At 37.7% G+C, this 24,054-nt stretch overlaps 2 protein-coding genes across 2 annotated transcripts; one reads left to right on the plus strand and one right to left on the minus strand.

The window, feature by feature from the left end:
* Positions 1-1,158: 1,158 nt before the first annotated feature.
* Positions 1,159-8,983, minus strand: hexa (hexosaminidase A (alpha polypeptide)). Its single transcript, XM_031747349.2, has 14 exons — positions 8,652-8,983; positions 8,014-8,118; positions 7,825-7,890; positions 7,404-7,450; positions 7,177-7,287; positions 6,983-7,084; positions 6,618-6,750; positions 5,940-6,120; positions 5,721-5,807; positions 5,565-5,637; positions 2,273-2,453; positions 1,948-2,038; positions 1,733-1,840; positions 1,159-1,620 (listed from the first exon to the last, which is right to left on the minus strand). The coding sequence occupies exons 1-14, from the start codon at positions 8,911-8,913 to the stop codon at positions 1,557-1,559; spliced, it is 1,611 nt and encodes a 536-aa protein (XP_031603209.1). The 5' UTR covers positions 8,914-8,983; the 3' UTR covers positions 1,159-1,556.
* An 873-nt stretch (positions 8,984-9,856) lies between these two features.
* arih1 (ariadne ubiquitin-conjugating enzyme E2 binding protein homolog 1 (Drosophila)) lies at positions 9,857-23,533 on the plus strand. Its single transcript, XM_031747313.2, has 14 exons — positions 9,857-10,305; positions 13,528-13,595; positions 13,707-13,854; positions 14,972-15,064; positions 15,908-15,963; positions 16,980-17,046; positions 17,207-17,313; positions 17,407-17,449; positions 17,585-17,656; positions 17,982-18,112; positions 18,442-18,499; positions 19,969-20,229; positions 20,626-20,738; positions 20,822-23,533. Exons 1-14 carry the CDS (start codon positions 10,018-10,020, stop codon positions 20,904-20,906), a joined length of 1,590 nt encoding a protein of 529 aa, XP_031603173.1. The 5' UTR covers positions 9,857-10,017; the 3' UTR covers positions 20,907-23,533.
* Positions 23,534-24,054: the final 521 nt, after the last annotated feature.

The raw sequence follows: 24,054 nt of genomic DNA on the forward strand, positions 1-24,054 counted from the left end.
CTGTCTCTGTTAGCTGTGTGACAGACTTGTGACCTGTCCAGGGTGTACTGTCTCTTGCCCTGTGGTAGCCTGAATTGGAGAAGTGGAACAATGGGTGGTTTTGTTTTTTTATATTCCATCAAAGTAAAGCTGAAAGTTGTAAACAGGTCTCAGATGGACTGTTTTGCTCTGTGTTATTGTGTAGGACTTGGGTAAGAGACAGCTTTATGCTTTTGAAAGGATGCTTATCTGTTTTATAAGCTTTATAATTAGGCCAGACACAGTCATGTGTCTTTTGTCTAGTTATGCTGCTACAAGAACCTCTCTATGCATTTTACCACTGTGACACATTATTTCCTTTGTGTCTTCCGCCTCTGTACCTTTGTGCTTACATATCTGTGGTTTCTGGACCAACAGCCTCCCAAGTGTCTATTCATCACTGCACACTTCTTTTCACTCTGCTCTCTTCGCTTCCAATCAACCTTTACAGACAGACGGCCACCCATCTGGAATAAGCACTTAGTCAACTAACGGTGAATAAGTGCTTATTCCAGGGGAAACACTGAATTTCTGCTATTATAAGGGTTGAGCTTAGTATATGAAGTGCCCTGAGATTAAATGGTGTGAGAAAGAGTCAATTTCTTATTTTTCATCAACTTGCACTATAAGGATGGTCGGCAAACCTAGGAAAAGGGTTGCTGTTTTTATAATTCCTCCAAATAAACCTCAGATTATTTTCATTGGCTAGTAAACGGTGGTGGTTTTTCTGTTTTTCTTTAAATAAACAGTCATAGTATGTGCAGGGGTCTGTGTCCAATATCAGCAAGCTTTGGAGGAAACTCTTCCTTCCACAGAATTTTGTCTTCTTTTGTTTGGATTGCTTGTTGAGGGTGGTGTGCAGTTAGTTTCATTTGTAACATTCATCTAGTTATAAAATAGGGTTCTACGTTTAAATCAGTTGCCTAGGATGAGACGATCATGTGTTCTATACCTGAGACAAACAGTATATTATTCTAATAATAATTAAAAAACCATCTTGATGCTCAGTCATCCAGGTAAAGAAATCCCACACAGTCGATTCTGTTCATCTGGACGTAGCGTTTTTCAGACAAAATGTTTCTCCCACTGAAAATGCTACATCCAGGTGAATTTTAATTTTGATAAAAGTCTACACAGCAATGTGACTTTATTGTGATTTTATTACATTTGAATGGAAAAGAGAGCAAGCTACATCATACTGGCGTGTACCTTTTAAACTCAAACGCAACTGCTTTGTATATTTTGTAATTATCTCATATAATGTAGGTAAACTTTCACATTTATTACGTTTCTATATGATCGCTACATGATATAAATGTATCAAATGTAAAATTAAAAAACAGCAGTTGCAATACAAAAAGGAAAATCCCTGAGAAAGCACAAGTGTAAATTTGACTGAAAAGCAGAGAAAATGTTCTTTTTGAAGAATTTACACCTCCTCAAATGCCACACACAATACTTTTAAAAAAATTAATTCCAGTTACACCTCAGAAGTTAATCAACTCAAATGCTCAAAAAAGTCACATGGTCCGTTATAATCAAACACCTTGGTACTCGTGTTTGCAGTGTCCGACAAAGAGAGGCTCTGCCTGGATACCCCGCCTGCAAACGAAGTGAAACAGAAGCATCAGTGTATGTTAAGCAGACCTCATAAAAAAGAGTGCGGTGATGTGTTATAGGTATGCCATGTGCGTTATCAGAAAAGCTAAAGTACCTCAGGAGTTCGCAACGAAAGTCCTTCAATCGAGGAAATGCCTTGTCCACGTCAGAGGTCTGCTTCTCATCGCTCCACAGTCTCTCTGCGGCAGCACTTGCCCTTGGCCTGTGATTTTGGATTCATCTAGTCATTATTTTGATTAATCTCATGGGCTGCACATTCTACTTAGGTTCTCTAGTTTGATCATTTCAGGGATCTTTTCAATCTCTTACCAAAGACGTGGGGTTAGATTAGTAGCATCTACATATTCCCCCCACATGCAAACTTCCCCCCCTATCACCAGCTTCTTCTGTTCCTCGGTACCTGTGAAAAAGATGTGGATTCTTTTTCTTTAATAACATGTTATACTTTCGAATTGGATATTTTCAGTTCAATGTTATCACACCACTTCAAGTCAAACTTATCAACTCAGAGTTTTAATGGGTCTCACTAATAAGAAATCTCTACTGATAGCTCCCACCACCAGAGAAGCACCATGGACAGCACATAAGTGAGCAAGGTTGTATTATTTTGTTATATTACTTGGCCAACACACACCGGAAAAGTTCAGAGGCTGCACGGTATAGTAGTTGCGCCAGTCCTGGCCATAGGAAATGTGGTTGATGTACCAAGGTGCAGCGAGCAGGACCCTGTAGCCAGCTTTGGTGATAGCTCTGAGTTCTGCCTCATAAGAAGCGGGGACGCCCTTCCAGATGTGCAGCACTGTGTCCTTAGGAATCTGAGAAGGGTAACAACAACAACTGTCTTGCCCCTTGTGTGTTATATTGCCCAAGTTTTTTTTAGTATGTTGAATCCAGTTGATTAGTATGTTTATATTAAATACTTTATCATTCAGAAAAGTCACATATTAAAAAAAAAAAGCCACAGTTCAAAGAATTTCTAATCCTCAGAGCACAAGCCAGAGCACAAAGTTACTCATCTACTGCACATTCATGTCTGGAAAAATGCCCAGTCTGGACAATCCCCATGTAGCCAACATTTGGCAACCAGGGTTGAACTTTCCTTGAGCCATTATTCCTACGCATGTGCACAAGATGAAAGTGAAAGACGTTGGCAAGAATTTTCTTTTCTTTCTGGGAAAGCATCAAGCTCAACTTCTGCAGAACCCCAACACTGCCTCTGATGGCAAAGCACAGTCTACGCTGTTAAACTAATTATCTCACCAGCATATTATCCTCACATTACTACCAACAAACTGTGCTCAATACAGACTCTGTCCAAGGAGAATTGTTAAACTGAACTGCTGCATTTATTCTTTTTAAACATGTTATCTCCCTTGACATTATTTAAAAAACCTCGAAAACATCTGTATAATGTTTGTATAATTTCCCATCTTTCTCAGCACTTGCAAAGATAAATTTATCTTTGCTTTTTTACCCTAAATTTAAGACAAAGTCTGTTAACTTGCTCATCCTGTCCCTTAAAGAGTTTTTTCATATATTTATATAATGACAATAAAGAAAACTGTGCTGAATTTCCAACAGTTTTGTGTATAAAAACAATGGTTTTTAATGGCTTGTCTGAGAACCAAACACAAACAGTATCTGTAATTTTCTTCTGCTAAGCTTGTCTGATGGAAGCAGCTGTGGAATCTCTAATGGGCTACCAGCAGATTAGGTCAGGAGCAAGCATGTGGTTATGCTTTCAAGAACTTTTTTTTTTTTTTTAATCTGGAATATTTAGTAAGACACCATTATGCATATGCTTAATTCTTTGATTATCTCCTAGATAAATAAAGAGTCAATTGCTGGGTTTTTGCTTAGGCAAAGTAGCTGGCAGTAGCAGTATTTTTATATGTGTGTTCAGCAGTAAGCAGCATTCAGTTATATAGCAGAGAGCATTTAGAGATTACATCACAACAATCAGATCTCTCTGTAGCTGTGTCCAAGTTCTTCACACACCTAGTTGTATTATTATTATTATTTGTTCAGTCTTGGGACACAGAACAGTCTTAGTAACACTGATGTATAAACTGGTGGTGTGGATACAAATTAAAAACTTTGTACACCATGTAAATAGTCCCCAAATTTTAGCTATCTATCTATAGATATATATTTTGCGTAAAACCATGCTTTATCTGTTGATTAATATCAGAAAAACAAACACACACACACACAGCAGCTTGCAAATCTTCAACTATGCACAGCACACAGTTTTTATATTCTGACCCTTGAAGGCGAGGGGCCACACAGTGTAGTAGCGGGCCCAGTTGTGTGTGGGTCCGGGCTGGTCCAGATACCACGGAGAGGCTAGAATTACCCTGAGCCCTGCTTTAACCACCCTGCGTACTTCACACAGGTAACAGCCCTCTCTCCATACCTCCACCACTGATAGAGAAGTGCGCTGCAACACAAGGCTTTGGACTCTCAGACAGACAAACAGAAAGTGTGATATACATAGACTGTATATGAATAACGGACACAGTTAGGTGTCTTTACTGTTGCACTCTTGCTGTTTTAATGAGTATCACGTTGGGCATCAGTAAGGCTTAAAACTGGCAACTGAAACTAAACACAAGCTTTCTTTTTGCACTCAAGTGACTCGCCCCCTTCAGGACACTAGAAAGAATGCCGATTTCAGGCACTGTGCATTGGCTGTGTTTTTTCAGACCTCTCACGTCCATTGTTTGTATACAGTCCATGGTGAAAGATCAGATCAGATCAGAACAGATGGATGTTGTCAACAAACTGCTTTCAACTGCTGGTTAGTTGGCTCAAACCACTAAACCTGCAGAGTCTATAATTAGATTTGTATCAAATGTATCTGAAGGACTTGTTAATAAAGGATTTTATTTTTTCCAATTAAATTAGCCAGTTCTGTTTTAATGTGACAAATTCCATTCAGTACTGAGCTGCAGATTTAATAGCAACTGAGTCAACAGTGTCACAACAAGTACAAAAGCAACTGGTGCATTTTTATAAAATATGCATGGATCCTTTAATTAAAGTAGATACTTGAACACACTCTAAAATATCTATAATTAATAATCCAAGAACAAAACTGTAAAGACACAGGACTATGCAAAAGTGTTGAGCCACTCCTTATTCCTTCATATTTTGCTTCCAAGGAGCAAGACTTTGTTATAATTTTTCAGGGGTTGTCTTGTACAATAGTTCTCCAGGCTGGTTTTTCTTTGGGCATTGGCTGCTTTAGCAACTTGCACCCAAGGATTTCTTTTAGGCCATTTAACACTTACCAATGAATTATTCATGCATAAAAACATACCCAAGGGATGAACCAGCAAAGAATTTTACATTGTATCTTTAGACACTTTGTCATTAGCAGCAAGATTAGCAAGAATTTTGATGCAGCATGCAATACCATCTGTAAAGCGTCTGATTGGCAACAGCTTTATTTTTTAGCTTGACAATGACCACAAACACTGCCAATGCAGTAAAACGAAAAACGAAGAGCTTTAAATGTCCTTCAAATCTGGAGAACTTTTCCTGAAGACTACTTAAAGAAATTACCAGAAAGCTTGCCTAAGTGCAGGAACGTTTATATACATAACTGCACTTATTTCTTATCTTCTTAGCAGAATATATATTTAAATTATGGGTGGCTTTTGCACAGTACTGCCCTGGTAAAATATTGTTTGTTGCTTTTTTATGATGTCTGCATCTGCATTGCTATAATGTACCAGTTAAACTTTAATTTTACACAGCAGTGCTTCATTGAAATTCACTTTTTTTTTTTTAGTTCAAATTTTTACTTGTTAAAATCAACATCATGCTAAATATTTCCAACCACATCCTCTAAAAACCAGAAACGCAGGAAATTTACATTTTTTATATTATGTAATATAAGTGTTTTGGTGGGGCGTACTTACTCGTTCATGATAGTCAAAAACGTCCTGCCACACAATGGATGTTCTGTTGAGGGCTGCAGTGATGTTCACAATGCTTAAAAAAGGTAAGCACATGAATGCATCAGTTGGTGTATTTTGCAGAACCTTCTACATTGTATTTTCCCTTTTACAACCTACTTCTCCATGTAGTAAGCTTCCAGTTTGGTGAAGTCTGCTCCAAATCCCATTTTCAGCATGAATGCTTGGACATCAGGGTTGGATTTCCTACAGAAAAAAAATTGTGTTCATTGTTTATGTAAAATTATCATAAACTCTCTTTTATTTAATTATCAAAAATCTCATTTGAAACCGATAACAATCAGCCAACGTGTAAATGATCGTTACATTTTAACCTACCAGCAAGAAAAGTTAACCTCATCTCCTCCTAAGTGGATATAGGAATCAGGAAACACCGAAGACACTTCCTTAAATAGTGTTGCCATGAACTTGTAAGTGGAGGGCAATATTGGATTAACAGGACCAAAGGTACCAGAAGGGCTGCTCCCACTGTAGCAGGGAGTCAACAGGTCAGACTGCCCTGAGAAATAATTGTAAATAATTAATTTGACTCAGTCATATCCTTCAAATACATTTTTTGCGTTTTCTATTGAGTGCAGAATTTGTTCCACTAATGTAACCACATAAGCAGTAAGTCAGCCTTCACTACATATTATATTGCCATTTATAGTCTTGACTTTCAGATTTGGCAGAAATTATTCCTACTGAGCCTTAACTAGGCATCATGCCAAGTACTTTTTCTTCTATAGATCAAAATGCTGAAATCATTTGGACTAAACTGTTTATTATCAATGTCACTTACTGGATGTTGGGAGTTTAACTGAATTTTTACTTGCTTGAAGACGTTTCACCTCTCATCCAAGAAGCTTCTTCAGTTTAGAACTGAAGAAGCTTCTCGGATGAGAGGTGAAACGTCTTCAAGCAACTTAAAGAAGTCCAGACGCTTTTCTTTGCAAACTCCTTTGACTACGATGACCTGGATGACTGAGAACCTTCACAGACACACTGAATTTTTACCTTTTCCCCAAGACTGAGTGTGGCCTGGTGAATCAAACTCAGGAAGGACTCTTATTCCCCGCATTCTGGCATATGAGATCACCCTTCTTACATCTAACTGCGTGTAGATGTGAGTCATCGGATGGAAAGCCCCCTGAATAAGAGTCAGAAGTCGATGTTCAGAGTGGATGCTATTTTTCAGCCATTTCCTACCTTCTGAGTCCATATGCATTAAACCTACTTAGATTTCTGGGATAAAATAGCCAAGAACACCTCAGAAAATGAGAATATTTTTTGCAAGGCAAATTGTAATGAATGTGCATAGTTACAGTGAGGATCATATGATAGGACTTACGTAAGTGCCTCAAGGAAGAATATCAACAAACCTTAGCAGACAGGTCTGGAAAGGTGCGGCTCTGATAAGGGAAGGAGGGGTCATCGACAATGTGCCAATGAAACACATTGAACTTACTGAAGGCCATCGCATCCTAACAGAAAACATGTATGTCAATACAGCTTATAATAAATACAGTGAATGAAACAGAAGGGTGAAGTTTAGATTGTGTCGTCTGATTATTACCAGGGTTTTTAAAATGGCCTGCACTGGTAAATAATGACGTGAAGTGTCCAATAAAATCCCTCTGAACTGAAAGCGGGGGAAGTCTTCAATCTCAGTCTTGTTCACATAATACTAAATTAATAATGAACAGAAAAAAAGGGAAAAATATTAATTAAGCACATATTTGAAACGTGATTACTCCAGAGGCCTTGTTGTTAGTTCGTGCATTCGGAAAAGCTGCGACTTACTGAGCCAAAATCCTCTTGATAAACCAACTGACTGAAGGTTTCCAGACCTGTGCTTAAACAGAGGGTGTACAGTACATAATCAGCAATTTGTTATACATGATAGATGATGGTGACAAAATGTTGAAATTTCCCTACTTTATAAATCCAAATGCAGTAGGCCTGCTTAAATTCTACTGTGTAAAACTATAATGAATGTGTCCGTGTGTGCCACATGAAGTGTTAAATCAGTTGAGTCACATGAGTTAAAAACAACTGGAAATATATGGCACAACCTGACAGGCTACTTACTGAATATGTGGTAGAACAAGAATCTGCTACAACTCACCAAGCTTTGGCATACTTTGCCAGCTTAAGGTGATGGTTAACATGTTTGTTTAATTACCGATGCTCTTCAGATATATTTTACATATGCTATAATCACCTCTTAGAGCACCCCACACAGTTTCTGCCTTCAGATACGCTTGTCCAGCAGAGACACTCAGAGTGTCTGGAACACAAACAGGAGAAATTATGATATTTTGTCAATCTCTATATAGTATTATGGTGGTTAAATTCATTGCAACACAGTGTTACTTGTTCTAATCAATGGGCATCAGAGGTTTGTACTTACATTGCTCAGAAGAGTCTTCATCTGGGTAGCTGTCGCAATCATTGCGGCCGACACTTACTTGGACAGTAAATGGTTTATCCACACTGAATCGCAGAAAACCATAACCTGGTGGTGATAAACATTAAACCATTACCACAATATTTGCAGAAGTGAACTTGCACTTTAAGCACATTACACACTGATTTTTTTTTCCTAGGAGCTGTGGTTCTTGTGTTTGTTTCTGAAAACACAAACACGAAGCTGTGCTACTCTCGTCCATTGTTATTGTGAGGTTATTTTCAGTTGGTATGCCCGTGCTGGCTGACTGATGAACTGTTGTCTGTACAATGCCCATTGATCTGCTTTAAAAGCCAGCATGACAAACAACATTGAAGCCACGCGAGCACTTTGCTCTGTTTATTGTCCGTTTACAATCATGTTTTAAAGGTGTTATAATGCCAAACCATCTACTAATAGTGTCCAGATTAGACTTTCACAAAAAGGTAGTTTTTATAGGCTAGTTCATATCCTTAGTTTTTTTTTTTCAAATATATATCTAAACAGTCTCACTGAACAACTACAACTTTCAAGGTCAGCAAGATTTTAAATCTTACTTTCGTTTTTCCATTGTAAGAATTTCACCTCACTATAAAACCTACCAGATGAGTAGTCTGGAAAAATAAGAGAAAAGTATCTCTTAAATGCTTCGTCCAGAACAGAGCAGCCCTCCTGTGCAGCTGATTGACTTCCGTAAGTAAAGTAGAAAGCCTGGGGATTCAGAGGGTATCGCTCCGGTGAGGAGGTAATAGATTGCGGTAAAGGCCATACTCCCTCCACTGAGTGCAGACCGAGCTGGAGGAAAATAAAAAAAACTAAATTATAGTTGAGAAAAGTGTATCGTCCAGACGTTACTACAGACATGACTTCCCTCGCTCTTCACTAGCGCGAACTGCACCGTCAAAACGCCACCTGTCATGTGCTTAGGTGGATGCAATCACATGACTGCGGCCAGCGAGTTAATAAGTCAAGTTCGTCTTCCGGAAAATATAACTAAACATTATTTTTAGTTTTCTACCGCAGTTTGGTAAGATCTGGGACAAGGTCGCTGTAGTTTATTTAAACCTAAAATAAATTTTCAATTTACAGGAAATGCTTTCAGTTTTAGTTTATATAAATATATGAATATTTATAAGACTGGTTGCAGGAAGCATGTAGAGTGGGACGTACTAATACTCACACAACTGACTTAACAAAGTGTTTGCAAATGTGTCATGCAATGTGTTTGAACCATTGACTGTAGACAGTCAATGGTTTGAACCGCATAATCTGACCCGGATATACATACGCATCCCTTTAAAGTATAAGTAAACGTAAGTTATTTTAAGTCATTGTATACTTTTATTAGGAAGTACTCTACTACTCTACTTATTTTTATCGATCCATTTATTAAATGAAAAGTAAAGAGAAATGACCGAACTCCCTCACGAAACTCATTCAACAGGTAATTGATAAGAATGTTAAAAACGATGATAATAAATAAAAAATACAGAAAATAAATTTTTAAAAGACCGAACTATTATAACTCTGTTTTGGTATATAAAACACACACACACACACACGCAATTACTGCTTAAAATTATAGGCAACTCACGTTATTTCTTTTTTCTGTTATTAGCCTTCATTTATGAGTCGAAAGTATTTTACGTTTGCATTTGATGTGACTCTTCAATTATAAATGAAAATGTTCTCATTTCGTACTTGTTTGATTTAGTTGGGGCTGTTTTGTAAACACTTAGGTTAAAGCAAAAGTTTGTTATATTAAATGCTTTTTTACATCCGTTCTTGCCCTGCTCGTCTGACGTAAGGCAGTCGTCAGTTGGTGACGCTGTGTCTCTTTGTTGGCTTAGCAGCAGCGGCGACGTTTTGTTGTTATTTTCGCCGCAGCTGAAAAACGGGCTCGGATCAACGTTTCATACGCTATAGACCTTTAGGTGTGCTTGTCACTTGCTGATAACCGCGCTAGGAATGGACTCAGACGAGGGTTATAACTATGAATACGACGAAGACGAGGAGGAATGTAGCGAGGACAGCAATGAAGAGGAACCCGACGACGACACCCTGGAGCTCGGGGAGGTGGAGTTGGTCGATCCCGTGGTGGCCGGCGGGGAGCGAGATGAGTGCGGTGAGACTGGCGGAGGGGGCCACGGCCCGGGCGAGGAAGAGGAGGAAGACTACCGTTTCGAAGTTTTGACTGCCGAGCAGATCCTCCAGCATATGGTCGAGTGTATTAGGGAGGTCAACGAGGTCATCCAGGTAGGTATTTTGGTATGTCAGCATCAGGAAAGATCGGAGTCCTAGCGTAAAAACAGGCCGTTGATATTAGCTAAACCATTAGCCTTCCAGGAGTAGTATACTTGTTATAGTTGACAGTTTAAGAACAATGATGAGATTTATATAAAACTAAACTTGCATATATATAAGATAATGGCACTGTGGAATTTGGTAGTTAAAATGAAGACATGAACATTTTTCTTATATAGGGTGAAGGTAAAAATTTCCATTAGGACTTTTCATCCAGGAAGTAGTCCCATCCCTAAGTTGGCAGCAATGCTTGCTAAGCTAATGTTAGCTCGCTGGCTACCTAGTATCTTACAGCAAAAGCTCTAGAACAGGATGGTATTAAGTGCCAGCTCCTGCTAGACGACAGATAGTGTGCGTTGAGCAGTTAACTGAAACTTGGCTTTTCAGAAATTCTGCATTTGTATAGCTAAATCTTGCGTTTAGCGTTGTTTTAACGTTTGACCCAAAGGCTTGGCCAGCGATAAGTTAGCAAGTGGGATGCTAGCCTAGTTACGCTTATGTAAAAGAACGGGTTATGATAATTTCATTTTTTTACCAATAACATTAAAACGTTAAAATTTTGGGATAGTTTTCAATGGAATTTATGAAGAAACGGGGCGAAGCTCTTCGCTTTAAGCTAGCGTTAACGTGGGCCTCCATTTCCTTTCACAGAGCCTCACTTGAGCTCAGAATAAAATGGAAAATGATCTTGATAACTCAGCATCCAGTTTGGTATCTGAGAAAATACGTTTGGTTTTTATGTTGATTTCTATATAAACAAGCCTAAAAACTAACATTGGCCAATAATGATACATATTATTTTTCTACCCTACGGCCGCATGGCAGTTTCTTTTCTACAGCAAAAACGAGTAACATGGTGATTTCCCCCCCGTTAAATATTGTTTATGTTTAATTATTAAATTTTCAGGGTTTTGCAGCACCAACAAATGTCTTTAAAGTTAATCCATACATAGACCTAATATGAAGTTTTCGATGTAGAATGTGCTTTAAAAAGCTAATACTTTATTAACGTGCATTGGCTTCATAGTGGTCAAGTTTACATCAACTTTAGTCATCGGTACTGAGAAGTACTACTTTCTTTTGACCAACCAATTCATATCAATGTGGTTAGATAAATTAGAAGAACATTTTGCAGTGGAACCGCAAAGAATAACAGCTAAAGGAAGTGTAAACTTGAATCAGTGCCCTTCTAAAAGATACCATCATCATTGTTGTACGTTTTGCATATCTGTTTTAGGGCGTGTTAGTGTTAGCTAGGTGTACATAATACAGTCAGAACATACTAAATATGTTGTCAGTCCTTTCCAATGTCATGATTTTTGTTATCTCAAGGTGTATCCTGACTTTATTATTCCCCCAAGGTGAGCGCAAAAGTAGAGATATGTAAGCAGGTCTGTTTTTCTGGGCAAATGAACAGTCCATTACAGGGTTAGGTGGGATTTGGTACAAACCTGGGACACTTTCTTTGAAATTGTAAAATGGGCATTGGGCTAGGGAGATAATACACTAATTTTGGTTCGCTTCTTTATATTTGACAAGTGAGATACAACATATGTGCAACATATACATGTGGTCTCCTAAATCTCATAGATATTTGCCAAACAACTAATTGTTATTATGTGTTATATGGATAGTTTTGGGGTATAGCTTTCCCCATTTTTAAAGACCAGTTTGTAACTTAGGTTAAACACTAATTTAATACCTTACAGTAATTTCTCATTATCACTAAAGACATAGTTGAAAATTAAGTATTATTGTGTCTTAGAATACAGAGTTATTCTAATCCCTGAACTATAGTAAATGGAGTATAATAAGAAATATTTGTATTAACAGGTACATGGAGAGAGGTTCCTCATCATCCCTAGTGCTTTCCCTAAACTGTACAGCCATGGCACTGGACATAGTCCATTTTATGCTACTGTTACACCATCATCCACATTTTCAGATAGTTTGTCAGATACCTGTTACACATTTAGCACACAACAAACAAACTATGTGTGTACTACCTGTTTCTGAACCTGACAAGCTTTATAATTCCAAAGTATTTTCAGAATGATGGTGTAAGCCAGTGGGTTTCCTGGTTCTGAAAGGCCTTTGTGGGGAGTGACATGGCCAAAAGCATGACTGGTCCATTTACCGACAAGGGTGTGAGTTAGCATTACTTTATTTGGAAGAAATGTAAACGTGTTTCTGGACAGCTCCTAAAAATGATATAGTTCTTGGGTGGGTAAGAACACATTTAGCAACATAATTCCATCAGATATGGAGGTGATTTTGCTTTGGCTCTGACTAGAGCTTGTTTTTGGGGGGTGAATCCTTGCATCCTTTCTTTACCCAACTTAAGCCACTTTCATATCAATGTGGAGGCTTCAGTAGCCTAGAAATTTTATTTTTATTTCATTTTCCTCCAGGCAAAAGATCTGCAAAAACAGTACTTTTATAGTTGTTTATACATCTATGGCTCTATAACTGCAATTTGGACAGAAAGTCCTTATATTAAGCCACAATTGGGACTGGATATATATGATCAAGCATGATGATTAAATGCATTTGTAGGGTATTTATTAGTTTGAGTCATCAGAAATCACAATTGTCACATCAGTGGGGCATAAGTGTCACATTTGGCTTCATCCAGTGTAATATGCATACAGACTTCTAAAGACTAAAACTTTTTGTTAATTTGAAAAATAATACCTGTCTCAGTTGTGTCATCTTTAACAGCTACTGTGATTATAAAAAAGGAATAAGTGCCTGAGTGTGCTTCATTGAATAGCTCTGTAATGAATACAAACTTTTCTAAATATATTGTCTATTATTATGGCCTTAGATTGTGATGATTTAATTTTGTGGTAACTTGTAAAGCTGTAGTTGCTTTGTGTTGTATTTAGTGCAATGGTCCATTCACTGATATACATGGGGGAACAGCAAAATCAAATATGAGAACTTGCTTATGTTTTCTAACCCTATTTCTAATGTGTAAAATAGTTTAATATCATGCCATAGAATATATTACCTTTACCTTCCTAGTTCAATACTTATCTTTAATCAGGCTTTAAAAGCTGAAAAGGCCTGAAAGCCATTACAACCGTTGGATCCTCTAGCTCATTGAAAACTAGTAGAAGTTGCAGGTAAAAATCGAAAAAGTTTCTCACAAACTATTTCTTGTTCCTTTAGAATCCTGCAACAATAACACGCATTCTTCTCAGTCACTTCAACTGGGATAAAGAAAAGCTCATGGAAAGGTAAGAAATTCTGAATTACATTCTTGGCCATTTTTAACTTCCTGACAAGTGTCAGCCAAAAGGTTCATAGCAGAGCTTATCTAAAAGCTTATTTTATTTCAATCTATTCAGGTATTTTGATGGTAATCTGGACAAGCTTTTCTCTGAGTGTCATGTCATTAATCCGAGTAAGAAGCCCCGAATACGTCCTCCAATCAACACTAGATCATCGGCACAGGACATGCCATGTCAGATCTGCTATCTGAACTTCCCCAACTCTGTGAGTCACATAATGACACTAACATGGAGCTCCACTATCTTAACGTGTTCTCAGGCAATTTAATGCACACTTTAACTTTTGTAATGCAAGTTGAGAAACAACAGGAGAGCATCATCAGAGGCAGGGACATTGTAATCCTGTTTTGTTACAAATGGGGAAACCTGTTTTAGTTTTCATATTTTAAAGACTAGTTAAAAGCTTTGCTAACAAAAGTCATTTAACATAACAAAAGGTGGTTACAACAGCTAAGAAAATAAATTGCTAGGATTTTGGTTTCTTATACATGTTATAAGATCTTTATAAACAGACACAAACTTATCCCCCCATACAATAGCATTTTTTTATTTTCAGTCACATTTATTCAGTAATAGCTCCTCCCCATGAGCAACCTTGGATTTGGTGACTCTGTCATCGGGCCAGAGTGACATTAAAAATACAAGGGGGGAAAAACAAATTAAATTTTTACATCTCTCTGATCAAAGCTATACATAAGGACTCAGTAGCTGTTTTATAAAAACTGTCCTCTAATAACAATATTAATAAAACAATCGTTCTTTGAATATAAAGCTGTTCAATAACATAAATGTCACTTGTCTATTACACGTCTTTTGTTGAATGTATTCTAAAAAGTTCCCAACAGCACATTTTATACCAAATTTATTTTATACCAGTTATGCCAGGCACCACTTCATTAAATGCAGTGCACATTGCAGTCTTCTCAAAATAGAGGTGGTTAGTGTTTTAAAAAATTGGTAAAGGAACCTCCTGGGTGGAAAGGGTTTAATGTTAAGGTGAAAATGGATCCGTAAATAAAAGGCACACATCATCATGTTTAGTTCTTCAGTTATGATAATGAGATGTCAGAACTATGGATTACCATAACTGTCTGAATTTAGAATATTATCCTTTGGAGCACACATTTCAGTGTTATTTCAATCAGGTTGTTAAAACTGATTTTTGTGTGTGTGTGTGTGTCAAATCCAGGTGATATTTTTCTTAGAATGGTTTTCACTGGCCTCTGAAGGCCTTTCCTACCTGGTTACTAATTTTTTGATACCTTGTGTGTTTCATTCTAAATTAAACTATCAGCTTTTTGTTGATACTGTTTGTTTAACAGTATTTTACAGGTCTGGAGTGTGGACACAAGTTCTGCATGCAATGTTGGGGAGATTATCTGACGACCAAAATAATTGAAGAAGGAATGGGACAGGTATCTACTTCAAAATTTTAAGATTTATTTAGAATAGAACTTGTGACTTTTAGACAACAAGTGGCAATGTCCGTTTTCTCTTAATCAACAGTAAGAGGGCACCAAGAGTCCTCAGCAGTTCTCGTCTACCTTCTCGCTTACCAGCCTATGCACAGATACAGATACTAGTAGCCACTATCCAACCAGTATAATTTACAGATCGACTCATTTGATATTAGGATTGGATATCAGTGTAATCCTAACTCAAAAAGCTGAACTGTGTATCCATGACAGTGGGACAGTGTCTTCAGTTCAACTCTGTTGTTCTCTGTTTGCTACACCATGCGTCAGCACCTTTGGTTGGAAGTATTTCATGTCTGCAACATCAACATTTCTTTCTTTGTATCTTTGCAATAATCTGAATTGTTCATGTTAGTTTAAGAATTTCAGACGCTCCCATGATGAGTCATTTGGTCTTCTCGCTCTTTTGCAATTTTTCAGTACTTTGAAAAACTGTGACGAGTTCTACGTTAGCTAATCTATTCAGTCATTGACACGCATCCATACACTCCTTTTAATTTATACATTTAGCACATTTAACTTGCAGATAGACTTTCAAAGAATGACACAGTGCCTGTAATTTTGGGGGTTTCATTGTCTTCACTTGACATTTAGACAGAGTTTGTGTTCTTGTAACTGTCACAGGGCAAGCCTAAAAAAGTTAAATCAAAAAGGGCAGCTGCTCTTCCTCTTCTTTACCACTGTGATCCACCAAAAACAATTGCAGAGGGCACTATTTGAAACCACCTTTACTATTTCAAAAGGTGGTTCTCTAATTATCTACCTTCTGTGTTTCCTTTACAGACCATTTCTTGTCCTGCTCATAGCTGTGACATTTTGGTTGATGACAACACAGTCATGTGAGTATCTGTGCATATATTTTTTATGTTGTTACATATGGGGCATTGTTCAATGAATAGTGTAAGAAGTAAAATATATGCCAGAAGAATTTCAAATAAATAAAAGACGAGAAACAAAATTACTAGTCATAGACTGCATATAGAGGTGAAACGTAATCACCATGACATCATCGAAGTCACATTGTGAAGCTGAGTGTATTCACCATCATTAGCTTAGCTTTTTGAAACCAGATGTCACCAGGGTGGGTTAAGGGGCATTGTATGCTCATGCTGTAGTGGTTTGTTAGTCATATGGGAAAGCGTATCCTGCTTTGTTGCCCTTGTGAACACTAAGACCATAATTAACAAAAAAAAAAAATATTTTCAATATAATTTGAAATTGTCATCAGAACTCATGAAAAAAAGGATTTACTGTGGTCAGAGCAAGGGAGTGTTTCCCATAGTCCTCTTCATGCAATCAGAGGAGTCACCCACTGCTGCAAAAAATTGCAGGTTTAAAGCACTTCCCCTTTTCACAGCTACGGTAATCTTTTTTTTCATGTAATACATTCTGTTTAATTTTGCAGTTGTAGCCAGAAGCTTGTAAAAGTTATAAATACACACATACATTTCAGTCGTATAGTTCAATCCATGTAGACATCCTTTATTGATTCCTTTTTATTTTTACCATATTGGTATGAAGAGAAACCATATGTTAAAAGGATTTCTACCTGTTGTTTTGCCTTGTACAGTACAAGGCTTTGAAGTTGACCCTTTTTGTGCTTTTCAGTGTTCGCGTTCAGTGTAAAGTCCAAAGAAATATACCTGAATAAGCACGGACGCTAATCTCTTGTACCAGCTCTTAAGCTGACAGTAATTGTCTTAACCTACATTCTGATATTACCAGCTACCAAGAGACCTTACTGTATTTTCAGTAATCAGTTTAGGCCATGCATTCAAATAGTTTGTATATGAACTTGTATATGAATGTTGCTTCATAATGAGATAATAGTGAGATTATTTGACTGTTTCCACAGGCGCCTCATAACAGATTCAAAAGTGAAGTTGAAGTACCAGCATTTAATTACAAATAGTTTTGTAGAGGTAAGAGATCTTTTTTTCTTCTTCTTGACAGTATTTCAAGATTGAACATCAAACTTTGATCTGTAATGTGAGCTGCTGGGTTGTCATATGTGCGCTACTTTGAAAAGCAAAAATCTTATTTCTGCCCTCTGAGTCAAATTTGTCTCATTACTCCTTTTAGTGCAATCGACTGTTAAAGTGGTGCCCCGCACCAGACTGCCATCATGTTGTCAAAGTCCAGTACCCAGATGCCAAGCCAGTGAGGTGCAAGTGTGGACGCCAGTTCTGGTAAGAGAGAATTTTTAATAATTTTAAAACCTTTCTTGTAAATTTATTTGCAGTTTTTGAATAATGTGTTTGATATTGCTCCCTTTGTTTCAGCTTCAACTGTGGAGAAAATTGGCATGATCCTGTGAAGTGTAAGGTGTGCGAAATGGAGATTATTTTCTTACCTTAGAGAAAAATTATGCTTTGGATTCAGCTTCTTCTTAAGAAAAATATTAAGATTAGCATTCAATACATGAATCCGTTTCCTTCTTCTATTTTAATGTGTTTGCAGTGGCTGAGAAAATGGATTAAAAAATGTGATGATGACAGTGAAACTTCAAACTGGATTGCAGCAAATACCAAGGTGTGGATTCTGAGTTTTTTTTCTCTCTCATCTAGTTTTGTGTTATGTATTAAGTTTAAATAGGATTACACAATGTTGAAGTACCTATATTTTTGTCACGTATTTGTGTGCTGGTAACCTGTCATAAAGTGTGCACACCTTACAGACCTGACAGGTGTTGACAATCAATGTTTATAATCATCAGTGCATATCTGTGAATGATAGTTTTACAGGGCCTTGCCCATCGTTGCTTCATTTGTTTCTGCAGCCTTTTTCTCCCCCTATAGCATGAATCATTTCCTTGAATTACTGTTTTTAAATCAAAATAATGTAATTTCATTCACAGGAATGTCCAAAATGCCACGTGACCATTGAGAAAGATGGTGGCTGCAATCATATGGTTTGTCGAAACCAGAACTGCAAAGCTGAGTTCTGCTGGGTCTGTCTGGGTCCATGGGAACCACACGGCTCAGCCTGGTGAGAATCACTAGCTCACATGCTTGTCATGTAGAGTCTTTTGTTTTAGTGTCTGCTGGAAATGTCAGAACGGGGAATGACTTTTTCCTCCTTTTTATTTTTTCCCTTTTTTTGCTACACTTAAATGACAGCTCAGGTTTCTTACTTCCTCCATCATCACTTGTTTGTTTTTTTTAATGGCCCTAAAACATGTAGAGATTAAAATTCAGATTTTCTGTGTTAGAGTACCATATGAATGTGAATTTGACCACTAAAACACATATAGTATAGCTTATCAGAGAGAAGAACATTACTTTTTTCATCTCAGTTATATATTTTTAATATTTCAGGTACAACTGCAACCGCTACAATGAAGATGATGCCAAGGCAGCCAGAGATGCTCAAGAGGTAATCAGTTATATTGAAGCTTCAAAATCTTTGTACATTATTCTGTTTGCCAGATGTATAAACTCAAGTAGCCTTACCTGTTGTACCAAGCATGGTTTATGTTCCAGTTAACGCTTACATCTAAAAATGAATTACAGTTGTTCTTGAGGGGGAAAAACCATGATTAAATAAATAACATGACATTTCTATAGTTTACAATAACTGCAACTAGAGCTGGGCGATATAAGATTTTTTTCATATCACGATATGTTTTTTTCATTTCAGGCGATAACGATATATATCACGATATAAGCCAAATAACTATATTTGTAAGATTTAAATGTGCCGTTGCTCACAAGTAAAATGTGAAATAATTAGCAGCTTGTTTTAATTAAAATATTTATTTCCCATAATAAGTTCAACAGGGCAGATGTACTTAAGGAACATGAGACTTCAGTTTCAGATAAATAAAGGCAAATATTGCAAACTACACAAAAGGCAACCGCTAAAGCGTTTAAGTTTCAAAATAGGACAAACAAAACAGACTACTAAATTGTCAATTCCACTTAGAAACAAAATATTAATTCTAAAAATAAATCTTAGTTTGTTTTACAGAAGAACAGACAAAATTGACTAACTTTTGTCAATATCAAATAAACTGAGAACTAAAAGGAAATTCTCAATCTCTCCTTGTTGTATAGCTTAGCTTTTCAAACAGTTTTAACAGTAACTTTAGTCTGACAAAAGCCGAATGACGAATTAGCGCTTTCAGTCAGAGATTGAGCATGCACCGCTTTATTGTATTTCCAGACTTGCTTTCGGCACAATTTACAGTGCGCGCTACTCTGTTTTTTGTCAGACTTGAAATAGCTGAAATACCTTCACACTACGGAACTTCTGTGGCCCTTCCGTTCGACAAGCTCTCCGGGATTGGAACCATCATCTGTTTTTTCTTCGGTAACCTTCGCTCATGCTCTCGGTTGATTTTTCTCTAGTCGGCAAACTCCTTTCCTTCATTACCCGGGCAGCCCGGCTGCAAAAACAAATACACATGTGCGCCTTGGCGCTTGTGCTGTACGTAACAAGTCACGTGACGTGACGCTGCGGCTGTGATTGGTTCGGCTCTGCGCTACTTAATTTGGATTGGCTGTTCTTTTTTTTCTTTTTTTTTAAGAGGACAAGAGAGATGAGGCCTATCGCAATAGTTTAATTTCTCTATCGAGAAAAAGTTATTTCGCAATACATATCGTTATCGTTTTATCAGCCAGCTCTAACTGCAACTAAAATATATCTGCATATTGGATGTCGTTTTATAAAGAATTGTACAACAAGCTGATAATTACATGAGGATGATTCAGTTGAGACATTTCAGTATATGTCTCTGATATGCCAGTGCCCAGCGAGAAAGTAGAGTGACAGTCTATTATAAGTAAAGATGAGCGTGCTCACAATAAAGGAAGTCCATGCTGTGTGTGTATGTGTGTGTGCAGCGCTCCAGGGCAGCCTTGCAGAGGTACCTGTTCTACTGCAACCGCTACATGAACCACATGCAGAGTCTGCGCTTTGAGCACAAGCTCTATGCTCAGGTCAAGCAGAAGATGGAGGAAATGCAGCAGCACAACATGTCCTGGATTGAGGTGCAGTTTCTGAAGAAGGCTGTGGATGTGCTGTGCCAGTGCCGCTCCACACTCATGTTCACTTATGTCTTCGCCTTCTACCTCAAGAAGAACAACCAGTCCATTATTTTTGAGGTAGGGCAGTTTTTGGCTCAGATACACTAGTGTGATTGTACCTTTTTTATATGAGATATTTACTATCGTGCTGGAAAGTTTTGGTAGCATTATTTGCAGCGGGCATGAATGAATCCAACATGGCATACGAACGAAACTGGACACCTCACCGACCCCAGATGTAACACCTTTTAGCTTTCGACCTTTGTGGAAGCTGTGTTTCCCTCTCCCCTTCTTTCATTCACACAGTTTTGATCTTCATGGATGAACTAAGTGTTGAAGAGCTGTTTTTTGTTTTTGTTTTTTTTTTTTAAACTACTTTATTAGAAATTCTCATAGATTAGACATTTGTTCATTTAAACCTATTGTATAGTGGGACGTTGCTTATCTGATTATAATGCAATTATCACTCATCAGAACAACCAGGCAGACCTGGAAAATGCCACCGAGGTGCTGTCAGGCTACCTAGAACGGGACATCTCCCAGGATTCCTTGCAGGACATCAAGCAAAAAGTACAAGACAAGTACAGGTCAGTGAAGGAAGAACTGTAGTGGTGCATGCCATGGCTGACTTTGTGTGTTTTGGAGCTTAAAGTTTGTCCTGTGTCTGTAGATACTGTGAGAGCAGGCGAAGAGTGCTGCTACAGCACGTGCATGAAGGCTATGAGAAGGACCTGTGGGAGTACATTGAGGATTGAGAACACGTCCCAATGCAACGGACTCTTGAGTATCTTGACAAACTAGAGCGCTGATGCAATTTAACAGGGCAGCACGGGCCTTCTGCCGCCTCTCCTTTGGCAAACCAACCACTTTTGCATCATTTTTTTTCTGGATTTGTTTAACAAAATCTTCAAAGTAAATTATATTTAAATAAAGGGTAGAGTAATAAAAAAAAGTGTACTACAGTATTGTTAGCAACAGAGTGGAGGGTTGAGCAAGCAGAAGATCCATATTAAACAAATACATCCTTTTGGCTTGTATTGTAATACCTCCCCTGAACTTATTTTCCTCATGTTTTGTTTTTTTTTGTGTTGTTTTATTTTATTTTATTTTTTTGCTTGTGAATCTTTTACTCTGTTTTGATTTTGACTTTTGTTTTCCCATCAGTGTGAAAATGTTTTCAACACAGCTTTAATTGTCCTGGCCATGTCTGCAATGTCTGCAATATGTGGTAAAGATCCTTGTCTGAGTGGCTGAATGTTGATAGGCTGATTGCAAAGGGGCAAAGACATTTCAGGGGGGGGGGGGAAAGGAAGAAAAAAAAACATAAAAGGAACAAAATAGCGAGTCTGTATTTTTCAATTTGTAAATAGTCCATATGCATGGAAGTTCAAGAGCAAGAGTGGCACGTGTTTGCATAATTTTCAAATATTTATTCTTTACCGTGCTTTTGCCATGTAGGTTGAGTCTGTCTACTCTCCACAGACTGTTGATGTTTGGAGGTCTTTGGCAATAAGATATTCGTCCTGTCATCTGCAGTCCCTTCAGAGCAGTCATAAGTTATACCTAACCAGTAACTCAACATGGAGACTGACAGAATTGACTTTAGTTTCCAGGTAATCACATAAAGGACTCAGTGAAAGTGCACAGAGGAGCAGGATAAAGTTTTACAGGTCAGAGGTGAGGTAGAATGCACCGGCCCAGTGTCTCTCTATGCTAACCTTTTGTTGTACCCCCCTAGTTGTTTTTAGAGGTGTTTAACATTTAAGAACATTACTAATTATTTGCAAGAGCCAAACTGAGTGACATTCACTCCTTTTTTTTTTTTTTTTTTTTAATCTTTTTTTTTCCTCTTTCCTGACGTGGCTTGAGGTAGCCCTCCTTAAAGCTCAGCTTGCACCTTGAGAATTGAAAGAGGGTAATGGAATGTACTGACAGCGCGGCGTTGCACTGCTGCTAATTGGGCTCGATCACTGTCAAACAGGGTCAGGCATCTGCATCACTTTTGCAGGGAATATTGGATTGGAGGTGGTAGTGGCATCATCTCCATTCAGGAGCTCTCTTGCCTTGCAGTGAGACTGAACATTGCTTTAATTGAGCTACACAGATGGACATGTGATCCTTAAGGAGCTGAGGGAGATGGGACAAACTTCTAAAGGTTGTAGGAGTGTTTTGTAAAGCTGTTATGCTTTTTCATTAAAGACTGCATTTTTTGTTGTGTTTTTTTTTTTTTTTTTTTTTTTTTTTTTTTTCGCACGTGTGTTGAGGTTTTGGCATTGAAATGTCAGTTCCCCTCAAGATTTTGCATTGCTCTATGTGGTGGTTGCTCTGGTTGTCAAGCTCTCTGCTTGTAAATGCTTGTTCATCTGTTCTCTGAAATATGGCAGTCTTCAAAAAGATTGACTGGAGGGGACGCGATTATACAGGCAGTGATACGAGTCAGAAGATGACACCAAAGTGTCAGCCATCACTGAAACACATCCTTTGCCCCAGTTTCAGATCTTTGGGGAATTCTTTCTCAAATGCTTCTTATGTGTTCAAACGCATTATTTTATCCTAGCAAATTATAAACTGTATTGTTTATTTGAATAAATGTCATGACAAATCTAAATTTTTGGAGTACTGTGTGAGTCATTAGAGTAGGTTTTCTCTCATCTTAATTACCTTAACATCCATGAGTCACTTATTCCCCATTTATTTAGCAGTGTTGTGTTCTGCAGACCTTGCCAGAGTGTCTTCCAAAATGGCATGGAATTAATTTGATAACTTTTAATTAATTTAAACTTTTTTTTTTTTGTTTATTCAGTGTTCTATAGCGATCAGGTGGTTTTGTTTTGTTTTGATGTCATTTTATTCTCTCAAATCCCAAACTTATGATGACACAAGGTGAATGGATAAAAGACGGGCTGTTTTCTCCAAGCTGTCTTGCTGTAACACCAGCTGTAGCTTTGCTCATTAGGCTAATGTGCTCTCCAGGGTTCACACCGTTTTCATTGTGTCTGCTAGTAGTTCATGAACATTTCAGCTTAATGGATGGAGTAACAGAAGCAGCTACTCACATTAAATTGACATCCAAAAGACTTGTAATACTTTTATAAATATCTTCACTTTGAACTATCAAAGGTGTCTCGGTAGTGTAAAAAATGTTTGGGGGTGGAGTTGTTTTATATGAAAATATTAAAGTGCAAAATGTTACAGACGTTTTTTTTGTTTTTTGTTTTTTGGGGTGGAGGGGCATTTTATTTTTGCAGCACCACTCATTTAAGTGTGTGAGGTGTTTTGAAAGTGTGTCATTATGAAGACTTCCACTGTTGTACTGTCACTGGTATAAACCAAACCCATCCCTGGAATTGCATTTTTAAAATAAAGAGCATTTTTGACAGTATAGTGTGAATGTAAGAGTTACATTTTCAGCCACATGATGGGGACAAAGACACCAATTCTGACAAACCTGATTACTAATTGTGAGTTTCAACTTCGAATGCACAGTGTTAAAATGGAAGGTGTGACACAGAGCCCATTATTTTTGACAGCTTATCCATATTTAGTACCAAACAATAACATTTGCCTCAAGGTGCTTTGTACAAGTTAAAGACCCAACAGTAAGACATAGGAACCTTTTGAGCAAGCACTTGAGCAAGAGATAGTGGGAAGGAAAAACTCCCTTTTAACAGGAAGAAACCCCGGGCAAAATCAGACTTGGGAAAAAGCAGTCATCTGACACCACTGGTTGGGCGTGAGGGGAGGAAGAGAGGACCCAAAATTCAGAACTAGTGATTAAATGAAAATTGTGTATAAGGACAGAGTTAAGAAGAAATACTCAGTGCGTCATCGGAAGCCCCATTGCAGAGTAACTAAGGGTTGGGTTTTTTTAGCAAAAAGGAAAGTTTTAAGCCTAATCATAAA

Source organism: Oreochromis aureus, linkage group 7 (assembly GCF_013358895.1).
Source record: "Oreochromis aureus strain Israel breed Guangdong linkage group 7, ZZ_aureus, whole genome shotgun sequence".
Taxonomy (NCBI): Eukaryota; Metazoa; Chordata; class Actinopteri; order Cichliformes; family Cichlidae; genus Oreochromis; species Oreochromis aureus.